This window comes from Eulemur rufifrons, chromosome 29, assembly GCF_041146395.1.
Source record: "Eulemur rufifrons isolate Redbay chromosome 29, OSU_ERuf_1, whole genome shotgun sequence".
Lineage (NCBI taxonomy): Eukaryota > Metazoa > Chordata > Mammalia > Primates > Lemuridae > Eulemur > Eulemur rufifrons.
Genome location: NC_091011.1, coordinates 46520480 through 46533677, shown reverse-complemented (window position 1 = coordinate 46533677; position 13198 = coordinate 46520480). Strand labels below are relative to the sequence as shown.

The window sequence follows — 13198 nt, the reverse complement described above, 5'->3', positions numbered from 1 at the left end:
AACTGAATGGGGAGAAAAAAACCCCACCATACCTAGACACATAGTATTTCTGAAGAATACAGTTTGTGATAATGGCAAACAGAACAAGAAAAAATAAAAAGGCAATTACAAACTCCAGGAAAAACAAAATGGTACCAGAAAGTCATGGCCTGAATAAGAAGCACATAAAAATAGGGCATATCTGAAACAAGTGATGCAGAATAAGAAAAGAGAATCCAGATGTCTCTGTTTAAGAAAGGAGGACTCTGTCAGCCTTACAGGGTTATAATGTTGGACTGGGCAAGAAAGAAACATAAAGGCCAACTATTTGGCCCGGCACTGAACTCTCTCTCTCTATATATAGCTAGAATAGTGTAAGCACTGCTTACTAGTGTTCAACTTCCAAGGATCAACCTTTAGACAGCACAGGAAAGGCTGTTGTGGTTGCAGAACAGAATGCAAATGTTTAACAACTTCAGCAAAGTAGCTGATAGAAATTGTGATGCTAAAGAGAGGACAAAGTGGAGGAAAGGTTAGGGGGATAAAATATTCTCCTCTTACTAAATGGAGAATCAAGAGATACTGCCCAAAGTGAATGAACAAAATATTGATGTTTAGGGATATTATTTAAAATTATTATATGAAATAAAAACACCCCTATCTCACAAAAGGTGAAAGAAATGATTACAGAGTAGTATTAATGAGCTAAAACCTCGTCTTTCAGAGTAGGAAGTCAATGGATATTATCTGAAGTTTAAATATCAAGAGATAGAATATAGCATATTATCTAGACTTACGGAGGTAACTACCAGAAGCACCAAAAACAAAGAGTGAAATTAAGTTGTATCTGAATACTAGGATACAGACAGCTGGGGCAGGAGCCTTGCATTTTTTATCATAATCCTTTTGTACTAATCAGTATTAGTACGAATATCATGATTACAAAAAAAATCAGGGGAGGGGGACAGAAATTCTTTAAATTTTTTTTCATTCTTAATGAAATGCATGTCCCCACCCCTTGAATCTGTAAAGCTTTAACTCACTAATAACCAACAAAATGTGGCAGAAGTAATATTGCCTGTTTCCAGGGATGCTGGCTTTCAGAACCATGAGCCACCAAGCCACATGAACCACCAGACTTGAAAGTGAAGACACTTCTAGATGAATCAAACTCCCCACTCTTAAGTCATTTCCAGCTGATATCTTGGAGCACAGACATGCCATTTTTCACTGTGCTCTGTCTGAATTCCCTACCCACTACATCCATGAACATAAGAAAATGGTTTTTTAAGCCCCTAAATTTTAGGGTAATTTACCACATAGCAATATTAACCAGAACAATTATTTTAATAGAAAAATGTAATTACTTTAAATAAAAAGCCACAAACTCCCCTCCCCCATAAACTTTGGTACTCTAATAACAACTTCCTTATAACTAACCTGACAACTGACTGGGAACACCATACCTTGTCTTTATTATTCTATTCCTCCCTCTTCTCTTCTTTCCCTCTCTTCCTTCTTTCACTTTCTTTTCCTTTCCTTTATTCCTTCTCTATTATTATTTAATAACATATTAATTACTTAATAATATATTATTATTTAGTAATATATTCTTAAATATTATTATTATTTTGTGACCAGTGATGTCACTGGCCATTACATGATCACAATCAACTGTTCTAAGCAGAGTAGGAAGGTGTTTGGAAACGTAGCACAAAATAGGAGTACTGGGAGAAGGTTCATCATGGGACTGGCCACTGGAACTCACTACTTGTAAGCACAGCTATAGCCATTTATACAAGGCTCTTTAGTAGAATATATACCAATATTATTATAAAAATTCACAGGCCAAAAAAATCTGAAACCATGTCCTCAAATTCCACCAAAACATCTCACTTAAATCTGCAGAAACAGATATGCCCATTTAAAGTACCATTAAAATATCGCTTAATATTACTGGTATGAAATTATGTTTATAAGGTAATAAAAACAGTAGTGGATGAATTAGTTCAGAAGGGATATATCTCAGAGTCCAATCTACTTGCTAGCCATTACATTATTAAATAACTCCTAATTCCTAAGTCAGAATCCACTTTACTACCATAATTATTAGAGACTGCATAACCCAAAGAGTTTTAAATGTGATATTAATGAGTGAATAGAAAAATAATATATCTGATAAGTTTTGGTGTTAATTTAAAATTTTACTGTCAATAAAATTACTTGTAAGAGTAATCTTCAATCACAGTTTATTTATTCACTGAGTCATTTACTCAACAGTCATTTATTGAACTATATACCAGGCATTGTTTCAGATGCTGGGCATAAATCAGTGAACAAAACAAAAATTCCTGCCCTCATGGAGCTTATATTCTAATGGGAACCTGACATTCTATATTAATTTATGCAAATATTCAACAAATATTTGAGTGCTAGGCACAGTAGGCAATGCAAAAATGGTTAAAATAAAGTGCCCAGAAAAAGCGATCAAATAACGATGCATTTTATTATCCTGGATGTTAAGAATGGTACTCTGAGTTTACTCATGTAACAAGCACTGGTCTGAGGACTTTCTAAACATGCCAGAATTTTCATCTACTTTCAGATCGCCAGGTTTCAGAGTTTGAAGTTCACCAAGAAACTTCAGATCTTCTTGCTATCCCTGGTTCTGTCACCTCTACCTTCATTTAGCTCATCTTTGCCCACCTTCTTTTCTTCTTTTAATGAGTATGTTGTCCTTTGAGATACACAAATATATCTCTAGACTATTCTCTACTTGCCTAATGATAGATTCACCTCTGATTTTATCAACTAAAGTGAAAAACACTTATACCATCTTTTTGAGACAAAGATACTTCTCTTGACTCTCCTCAAAAGTCTTGTTTTTCTAGGACTGAACTGGTACCACTGAGTCAACCACACCCATACATTCTCCTTGAGATCAATCCCATCACTTTGAGTCAGCCAGCACTTGAGAGTAGAGAGCAATGCCTCAGAAACACACTTTTTCCCTTTGCACAACTAACTGGTTTAGTTGAGAACCCAACCGGTATCTGTTCGAGTCAAATGAGCAAGTAGTTAACTAAATAACCACTGATTAAATCCCATGGGCTTTAAAAAATTTGTAATGAATAACAGGATGTCACAACTATTCTTTTGTGTCTTAATGTGTAAAAAAAGTGTGTGTTATTTCAAAGAAGCTATGTTCTCCCAATCCTTTTATGGAACTTACATAATTTATATGCATTTCATTCATAATCAGCACTGAGTTCCTTCTAGCTCAACCTCTAAATCTGTCTCTTGGTTTCTGGTGGCTCAACAAGAAAATATTCCATTTTTGCCCAAGGCTACTTAATGACTTCTTTAAGTCATTCTACATGGTTGGAAGGTGTACCAAGTCATCGAAAACTCCCAACTTGAAACCACTCAAATAGTCTCTTAGTTTCCACTAAAAAGTTTTCAAATGTCCTTGTCAGAGCCAATACTCTAAACATTAAAAGTCTGCCCTTGAAATGCAAAGGTGTCTTTTGTTTTTCTTGCTCTGTTGCTGAATAGGTGTGACTGTTAATGCTCCTGACTTTATACTTTATACTTTCTAACAATAAAAGCCTTTTAGGAAAAATAAATGTTTTCTGCTAGCCATTAGGCATACCTAACACAGAAACTAGGAGATTACTTAGCAGTAAAAGGAAGCAAAGAAAAACAAGAATTCACTAGAGATTAGCGTCCCTAAAAGAGGATTGCTTCCTTGCTGTAGATAGAACTCTTAATAATTTAAACACAGAGTACCCAGAACAAAATTTTAAATGTCATAAGGCAATCATGCCATAGGAACAGCCTCAGAAGATAAATGTATGACATAAAAATGAATAATTGTTTGAGATTCTGGAATTAAAAAAAAAAAAAGATGGAGAAAGAAAAAGCAAAGATTAGGATTAATTTGGATAGTGAAATCATTAAGCTCCCATCAGTTTTGACAGTGTGTTCTGAGCATTTGGTCTATAGACCCTTCCATAATAAATCCATTAATGAAAAGGAAAGAGCATTGGGTAAATCCAACACCAATTTCCAATATCCAGATGAAAGATTATATTTTACTATAACTACTATAAACCCAACACACATCTTCTCAGAAATATGTAGCTCCATTCATACTGTCACACAGGGTTGGGGTGGGAAGGATGAAAGTACCTACTGATCAGTAATACAGATATCTGTGTACACCAGTTTCCTCCAAGAAATTATAAACTACTTGAGGGCAGGAACTCATTTTGTTAAAATATCTTATATTTGTATAATATTTTATCTTTGTGTATATAATTTCATTTGACAATAGTAACCCATTAAGGTCCAAAGAATAGCAATAATTCCTATTTTATTGTAAGGAAATGGCAGCCAAGAGATAAGAATTTACCCTACGTCACAACTAATAACTGGAGGAGTTGGGATAGAATCAAAGTCTTCTGACTCCTAGTCCATGAGCAGTAACATTTTTTAAACTTACTAATATTATAGAAAATTTCAAATATATACAAATGAACACAAACTACTACAAAGAACCTCCACAGTTTCAAAAATGATCAACTCATAGCCCCGTCCTGTTGCATCTATACCCCATTTTGTAACAAATTCCAGACCTCACACCATTTTGGGGGTAAACATTTCAATATGTACTTTTTATGATCATTGTCTGAATCCCATTTAACAAAGGGTTGAACATAGCAGATGCTCAATAAATACTTGTTGACTGCTACAGACTTCACCTATGTTTTCAGACAATATTACCCATTTCTGACTAATAAAATTAAATTCTGAATTCCTAAATGGCACATACTCATTCCGTCATTCACAAATATTTATTCTGGGCTACAAGATGCCAGGCACGATGCTAAATGCTTGGGATACAGCAAGGAATGAGACAACACAGTCTCTTCTTTCAAGAACCTTGCATTCATTTATTCTGCATGTACACACGCACGTGAACACACAAATACCAACCACGTGTGTCCTGAGAAACCAGAATTAGTTCAAGCAGGAGGAGCATTTCTTAACTAAACCTACCAGTTTGTCAAGGTAGAATCCAAATTCTCTGAACACAAATTATGAAGAGGAGTAGAAGACAAGGCTTAAATGGAATTAGGAATCATCACCTTTTAGAAATTATTTTTTATCTAATTCTGCTGTTTTTCCACTATTGAAAGCCAAAGAAATTAAAATTAATGGAGAAAAAACCAAAAGTAGAATTCATGCAATTGACTAAAATGTATTTATAATACATTACATTCCTACACTTAAAAATGTTCAAATCATTTTCAATTTTTACTTAAGGTGTGCATTTCCTAATGTTAATGTCTTCCTTGTGGTATACAAATAAAGTCCAAGATTGCACAGTTGACTATAGGAATGAATTACTTAAACTTTGAAATTCACTTTAATATAAACTATATAAATTGGAGTAAAACAAAAGTGAAACTTTCTTTTTTCAGCATTTAAATTATTTCCCAGGAAACCCAATAATCCAATATACAGATTCATTCTCTCTCTTTGACACCCCTTAGTATTAACATTCTTTCATATGATGGAAATAATCCATATGGTCCCCTTTTAATAACTGGACCCTTTTTTCATGATTTACTCATTTGGTACTTACTCGTTTTATTTCCACTGGATGTAAAGTGTAAATGGGCATGATTACAAAACACTGGAGCTTACAAATGGGGTGTGAAAGGGTATAGGGTCAGAAGAGGGCGGTCATCGGAGGTGTGAAAAATTACTATCATATCTTATGTAACAGAATTAATATAAGGGGGCAGATATATGCTAATTGCCATAATGGAGGTCCAAAGTTGTCAGTGCTCAAAGGAAGCAAAAATGTTACCCAAATGGAGTTATTAAGGAGTATACTACAAAGAAGGTGGCATTAGAAGTCGGCCTAGAAGAATAGGTAGAATTTCAACAGATAGACAGAGCTGTGTGGGGAGGGACACCAAGCACACGTTCCAAGATCAGTCCAATTAAAGTAACAGAGGTAGATGGCAACAAATGCACTTGAGGAAATGGAACTGTACATCTACCTGTGGGATACATGTAATAAATACATAAAGAACACTAGGAAATCCTATCAAACCAAAGCTAGTATCGTATTGAAGACAAAAAAATGGGTAGTCAGGAAAAGTTTAAAATATGAATAAGTATTTGAAGGCCCTTACTAAATAGACTTCATGTGTATATGCCTTACAGTTATTAACCAATAATTTCCCAATGTCAAAGTGAGTCCATGATACATGCTAATGCTGTATGCAACTCTAAAGGATGAAAAGTGATCTAAGGGGTTTATAATTTAATTTATCCCACTTAATTCATTCATTCAGGAAACATCTACTGGCTAACCAATAGTTACAGACACCATGTTATTTAAGGACATAAAATACACAATCCTTATTCTTAAGTCAGTAAACATAAAGTCATTACACTGAAAATACTTTTATATCTCATGGGAGTTTCTCATGCAATGGCCATCAGTCAACCTGTCTTGCTAATGTTGGATATGAACTTCTGTTTGAATCTTAGCTGTTCTCAATCAATTTGTATCTACAATGCATATAATCTTGGAATAAAATAGTTGACTGAAAATAAGACAAATTTTTTTGCATTTATAAAATGATTCAAATTTTATGGTTATAAAACAGACCAAATGGGGTTGGACTAAGTTAAATCTAAGATGCCTTCCAATTAAAAAATCCTCATGCTGTGATTCTAATTCTACTTAACTAAATCCTTTAGGAGGTCCAGATAATAGGAATCAATAATTAAAATGGTTACTTAAATCACAAAGCCAGCAGTTGTCCAAATTTAGGAAAACTACTATAGGCAATGGATGAGTCCAGGATGTTGAATAATAATCCTGTCATACATGGCCTTTCAGGCTACAAATGTACACTTGCACAGATCCCTGACACATGCCTTACAATACCTTTATTTCACATCTTGGGCAAGAGCAATTACTTGTGCAGCTGGTAAAACAAAAATCAGGTATGACAGCAAACTGGTGATATTCAAGACAACTGGCCAGTGGCTCTTACAAAAATCCTCTCTCTGTTTGCTGGCCTGCCTGTCCTACCTAACTTAGCATCTATGGATCACCACTCCAATGGCGACCTTTATGTAGGAATGACTGTTATCAACCACTGGTGCCCATCTTCAGTGCTGCCTCCTGAACCTTGGACAAAGCCCAACATCATACTACTATTTTCTCCTGTTATCAGTTCACCTACACCCAGACTTCATCTCTGCTGTGTCTGTTACATCAGGAAACTCACAATTAATTTACTTCCCATGAAGACTGGGAAGCTCATCTAAACCTCATGAAAAATAGCAATAGTATGATTAGTTCCTCAGGAATCATGGATAACACATATTTGCATAATAGTCTGAAGGCTCTTATATGTCTAATTTTCAAATATGATGGTGTTTAACTTCATTAACTGGGTGGTAGGTGCTAGAGCCACATTATATAGTGTTTCATTTATCAGACATGTACCAAGCATTTCACTGTTTCCTACTGTTCTTTGTCTAAAATGAATTCAATATAATTAATGAATTACTTAACTGTATTATTTACCTATATATTACTATTATGTAACTATAGCTTTTTAAATTATCATAATAACCCAAATTCTTTAAAAGCAGAATTTAATGGAATAATCATCATATTAATACTTTTTTACAGATAGACCTCAGTAGGGCATACTGCAGAATTCAGGAATTTCCTGAATTGATATGTCACTTATTCCTGGCAAACTATCACCTTTGTCTACATATAATTCATTTTTTTCCAAACTAGAAATGTACTCACTTGATTTAACTCCATCCATCAACCACACAAAAAATTTTGATTCCTACCCAGCTTTAAGAACAAGTCAACAACTTGACCTACAAAGTGTCTTCCAACCCTAATACCCATGATTTTATAAAGATAGAGTAAAAGTACGGGTGTTTTCTTCTTAAAAAAACATTCCTAAGGAATCATTAATAGTGAGGCATATTTTTTTTAAAAAAAAGAAATTTTACTTTTAATAAGAAGTCTATTTTCATAGACATTCATTTATCCATGTCTTAAACATAGGAAAATACCCCAAAAGATATTCAAGTTTATACAAGTTTCCCTCTTATAGCCCATTTTCTCCTTGATGCTGTAGAGAAATTCTAATAATTCCATGTTGATAATAGTTGTATAAAAAGGATACAACTGCAGTGTCAAAAATTCAGCATTATCTAGTTCTTCTTCAGAAACAAGGAATAAGCAGAACACCATTGTGAAAATGTTTATTTACTACATAGCCTTGATAAACTGGAAACTTTTCAAGGAACTCTTAGAGAATGAAGGAAGAAACATACTTTTAACATACTGAAACTTAAAAGAAGAATTAAATTGCTTTTCCTGCTTTTATCAAAACAAGCTCTAATAAATACATTATTCAACCACAAAATTACACTTTTATTTAAGAAGATTCCCACAAACGAACCCACTTGAAGACCTGGCTTTACATTTAGTCAAATAATATGCCAGGTTTCTTCTACCCTGTTAATAATTAGGTTTTCTTGAGAAAATTGTATTTTTACTCTCCTTTTATGCTATATTTATTACTGAGATCTTTAAAAACAGAAAATAAAGCAAACTCTCCTTGGATGATCATTGAGCTGCACAGCCTCTTCATTTTTTTTTTTTGTTGTTGTTGTTTTTTGTTCTTAAAGCAGTGACTAAATATTCTAATAATAACAATTTGACATATTTAGACATTTAGACACCACAAGTTTGAATTCACTGATATGCAATGACTTTTTGTTTCCAGAGCCAATACTTCAATTTGAATTGCTTGTACTGCTACACTAATAAATTTAATCCCTGGGGGCAATACAGGTAGCACTTACCTGTATCTCTTACAACATATGATACTATCATGTATCAGGGATATGGTCATCATCCTATCCCTTCAAACACTGGGAGAACTACTTAAGGAGAGTAGACAGGTATGACTTACCCAGTTATCTTTTCCAGCACTTAGCCTCATAGTTTTTAAAGAGCGGGTACTGCCTAAATACTTGTTGAATAAATGGAGCTCAAATGTTCATATGTATTTGTTATATGTCAATGCCTTCATAATTATATATTATAGATCAATTCCTTTGTCCTTAAGGTGAAATTTAATCTTCAAAAAGCATTTGTGATTTTTTTTATTTCAGCATATGATTGTGATTAATATTTTGGTTAGGCTGCTTCAATCAGCAAATTCCTGGTAACTAAATCATCACAAATATTAGTTGCTCTATAAAACTGGTTAAGTATAGCAAAAAATAAGGCAATTGAAATAAATGGGAGCAAATTTTTAAAGAAAAAAAAAGAACTGCTCATCTCATTACAAGGTAAGTTCAAGTGTAGATATTTTTTCAGACTTGTTCACTGCTATATCCCCAACCTCTAGAAGTATCTGGCACATAGTAGGCCCTCAGTAAATATTTGGGGAATGAACAGAATGCTGATAAAACATGTTATTATTTTATCTCTCTCTTTTTTTTTTTTATAGTTAAGGATGTTAGAACAGGATCCATTTGTGAAGTACAGAAGCTCCCATATAGGTATATACCGAAGTCTGATTCTGGCAAGGGTTCCAGGATTTGGGATTACCAACTGTAAAATAAGGGTAAATTTACATCCCAGACACTGACTGGCTGATCAAGCTTGGGCCTGGGATACATCAAGTGCAAGTAAGCAAGAATTTAAAGTCATTATCCCTGTATGTGCAGGCAGTACCAGTGCCAGCAATAACAAGTCCACTTTTCTGGCAAATCCATCAAAATTAAATCCTAAACTTTTGAAAAAACTAATATGTTTACTATGCTCCTACTAGCTTAGAGGCTTAACTATCCGGGGACGGCCTATAATTATGATCAATTACTTATGACTTGAAGGCACTTATAAAAGCATCTGCCCTTTTAAGAAACCATTAAAGGACCAGGCATAAGACTGTAAAAAACTGATCCTGGGGCAACCATAAATCACAGGTTTGGGGGCCCAACTGACAACTCTCCCTTGGAAGGAAAAGAATTGTCACCTGTCCTTGATTTCCTGACCCTGCCTGAACAAGTATTAGCAACCTCTAAAATCTGGAATTCTTACTCTGGTCAAGCAAGTCATGGGGGCCAATGGTTGCCCCAAGGCAGAGGCAAAAGAGAAGAAACAGGAAGGAAACAAAAAGGAATGGGGATCTGCAGCTCGTGAGGGTGACATCATCAATAATTTCCTCCAGTGTCACTCAATTTCATGGCATATGACTGATAGTCCTTTCTGACAAACTACAGGCTAATTATACTCAAGTAGCTTCTTGGTTCCAGAGCCTATAATATCTGGGTTTGGATATGATTTGTTCTATAAAAAAGGTCAGGTGAATTGATGCCTTCCTGGCAAGTTGTTCCAGGGCAAGAGTCCCACTGATCTACTGGAATATAAATAATACTTACATATTTGAAGTACTTTTAAATTTACAAAGTGCTTTCACAGACACTATGTCACTTTATCCTCACAGCTCTTAAGAGATAGGTGCCATCATCATCACTTAACAAGTAAAAATAATTTTAGAAAACAATGCCTTTGTCTTCAATGCATAAGTAGATCCTCCTCAAGTTCACAGTACAGAATCCAAGTCATGGGTCAGTTAGAAATCTCTAAAGATAAACCAATCTCAAGAGGATAAATAAAAAGAACAGGATGGATCAGAGAAAATCTACCAGAAAACAGTCTTCCTCTGTCACAAGAATGGATTGTGCTTCGTAAATGACAGTGTTATACAGGGGTGCCTCTGTAGCACCTCTATGTTGGAAGAATATTATTTTATTTATGTACATAATAATCACTCTTACTTGGATACTCCATAGGTAACAGACAAAATAAAACAAGAGCTCTGTAAAACTTTAATGCTGGAAATCAACCTCTGGGAAGCATTTAGGTGATTCCTCTAGGAAAATAAGTTACAGGGGCTAAATGGACCCTCCTCTTTTCCCTCCAATATCACAAAGACACCCCCCCACCCCCCACCCAGAAGGGATTTTGTTGTTTTTAACAAAGAAAACACACACACAAAAAGGTAATGTATTGTTTTTATATATAATCACATCTTCCCACTCATTCTCTCAGTCTCAGTATCTTTTGTCCTTCCCTCCTTCACTAGCTAAAGCAGAGGTATAATGGGGTCCTATCTTTACAGCCATTTACTACCTTATTTATGTATTTATGATTCTTTGCTGCCTTCTAGCCTGAGTCTAACTGTGTTGGGAACAAAGCGCCACACAAATCACCAGCCTGGGATAAGAGGAGACAAGTTAAAACCTCCCAGGAAGATTCTGTAGACACTTGGTCTCCCTGAGTCTATAGAGGGTTTGGTATTTCAAAGGTCAGTCTTGGGTCTCTCCACTTTGATGACTAATGTTAAATTGTTTTACTTTTTACAAAAATATTTAGCTGTGCTTATTTACATAATTTCATCCACAGCACACACAGTAGGCATGTATTTGTTGAACAGAAACTCCAGATAGATGAGAAGACAGATCTCCTTCTCCAACACATTATCTTAAGAATTGAGAAAGGTAAAATCACAATCCAATATGCATAAGTTTCTAGGCATTCCTTTTCAACTTAAAGCTATGCATCTCTGCTTAGAAAAGAAAAGAATGACACAATCAATGTCAACCACATAATGGGGAAATTCCAGGATCACTAAGAAAACACCATTATCTCAAGTCACACATATTTCCATTTAACACTGGTCACCATACAGGAGAGAACTGCTCTCTCCCTGCCCACTCGCAAAACCATCCGCGGTAAGCACGGGCAGAACAATTAGAATCTAATGATACCACATCTTGGCCTCACATCTAACCCCTTGGAGTCTAAGAGCTACGCCAGCCCAGAGATATAAAGCAATACGGACACATAGGTACGCTTTCAAAACGATGCTGTTTGAAATTGGGCATCAGCATTGAAACCCCTTAGACCACCAGGAATCATTCCTATTATGAAACTTTAACAAAGTGAAACTGTGAGTGTGATTTTCTTAAGTTTTCTGCATTTTTTAATCCTGAATTATACCAGGCTCCACCCGTAAAGTTCTTACTAATTATCACACTGCATCCTCATTCTCAGGCTCTCAAAAATTCCCCAAAGGCACGGCCAGTAAAAATATGCGGGGGATAGCAGGGCGTGTCTCCTTGTGTCTCTAAAAGGCACTCAACTGCCCCGGACCCTCCTTCAGTGCGACCAGGAGAAAACACTTAGACGTTGCACAGCGGCGGGGAAGCCTGCGCAAGTCAAGCCTTCTGCCTTGTCTTTCGCTCCCTGTCTGGCAAGGTCACCTGCTCTGGCTCTCGGCTCTGTAGCCAAAACTTACTCCAACTCTGCAAGGTCAACGGGTCGTGCCGGGCCACCCTAGCCGCCCCCCTGCCCCGCACCTTCCTGGGCCCCAGGTTCCCTGGCCCAGCCCTCCGCGGGCGCAGCTCCCGACTCACCTGACCACATTGGGGTGCTCGAAGGTCTCCAGGTGCCTCAGCACCGCCACCTCGCGGATGGTGGAGAGCGGCATGCCTTCCTCGCCCGTCTGCACCCGCACGCGCTTGAGCGCCACGAAACGGCCTCCGTTCTTCAAGTCGCGGGCCTTGAACACCTTCCCATAGGCGCCCTCCCCGATCTCCGCCACGCACTCGTACTGCTGGTCGGCGCGGCTCAGGCCGTCCTTCTCCATGCCGCCTGGACGCCGCCCGGCGCGGCGCCGCTGGGGCGGGCGGGGGGTGCGCTCGACTTGGTCGCGGCCGCCGCTCGTCCCTTACGGGGCTCCCGGGAGCTCGGTCTCGCTCGCCTTCGCCCCCAGCCGGCTTAGGCGCTCGGGCGCTGGGGCTCTCGCGACCGCCGAGGCTGGATGGAGTGACCTCCCCGCGGGGCTGGCGCAACCCTAGTGCCGCCGCCGCGAAACTCCGCCTGCAGAGTCGCCGCCACTGCCGCCGGAGGAGCGAGCCGATCCCTCCTCTTCCCTCCCCGAAGAGAAATCTTCTGCACAGACACGGAGATGATTACATAGTCTCTGCCCGAGCGCGTCTCAGTCCACAATCATCGCACCTAAAAGAGGAGACGAGAGGACAAGAAAGTGCAATCAGACATCCCAGAAGCCTTCCT

The 13198-nt window shown here is 37.4% G+C and overlaps 1 protein-coding gene across 1 annotated transcript in view; it reads right to left on the bottom strand.

Annotated features, from left to right (window-relative positions):
• Positions 1-12874, bottom strand: part of CDK6 (cyclin dependent kinase 6) — a 197865-nt gene extending 184991 nt beyond the window's left edge. Inside the window, exon 1 of the mRNA XM_069461955.1 lies at positions 12538-12874. Within this exon, the coding sequence (XP_069318056.1) occupies positions 12538-12770 (233 nt within the window). The 5' untranslated portion in view covers positions 12771-12874. The remainder of the gene's footprint in view (positions 1-12537) is intronic.
• Positions 12875-13198: the final 324 nt, after the last annotated feature.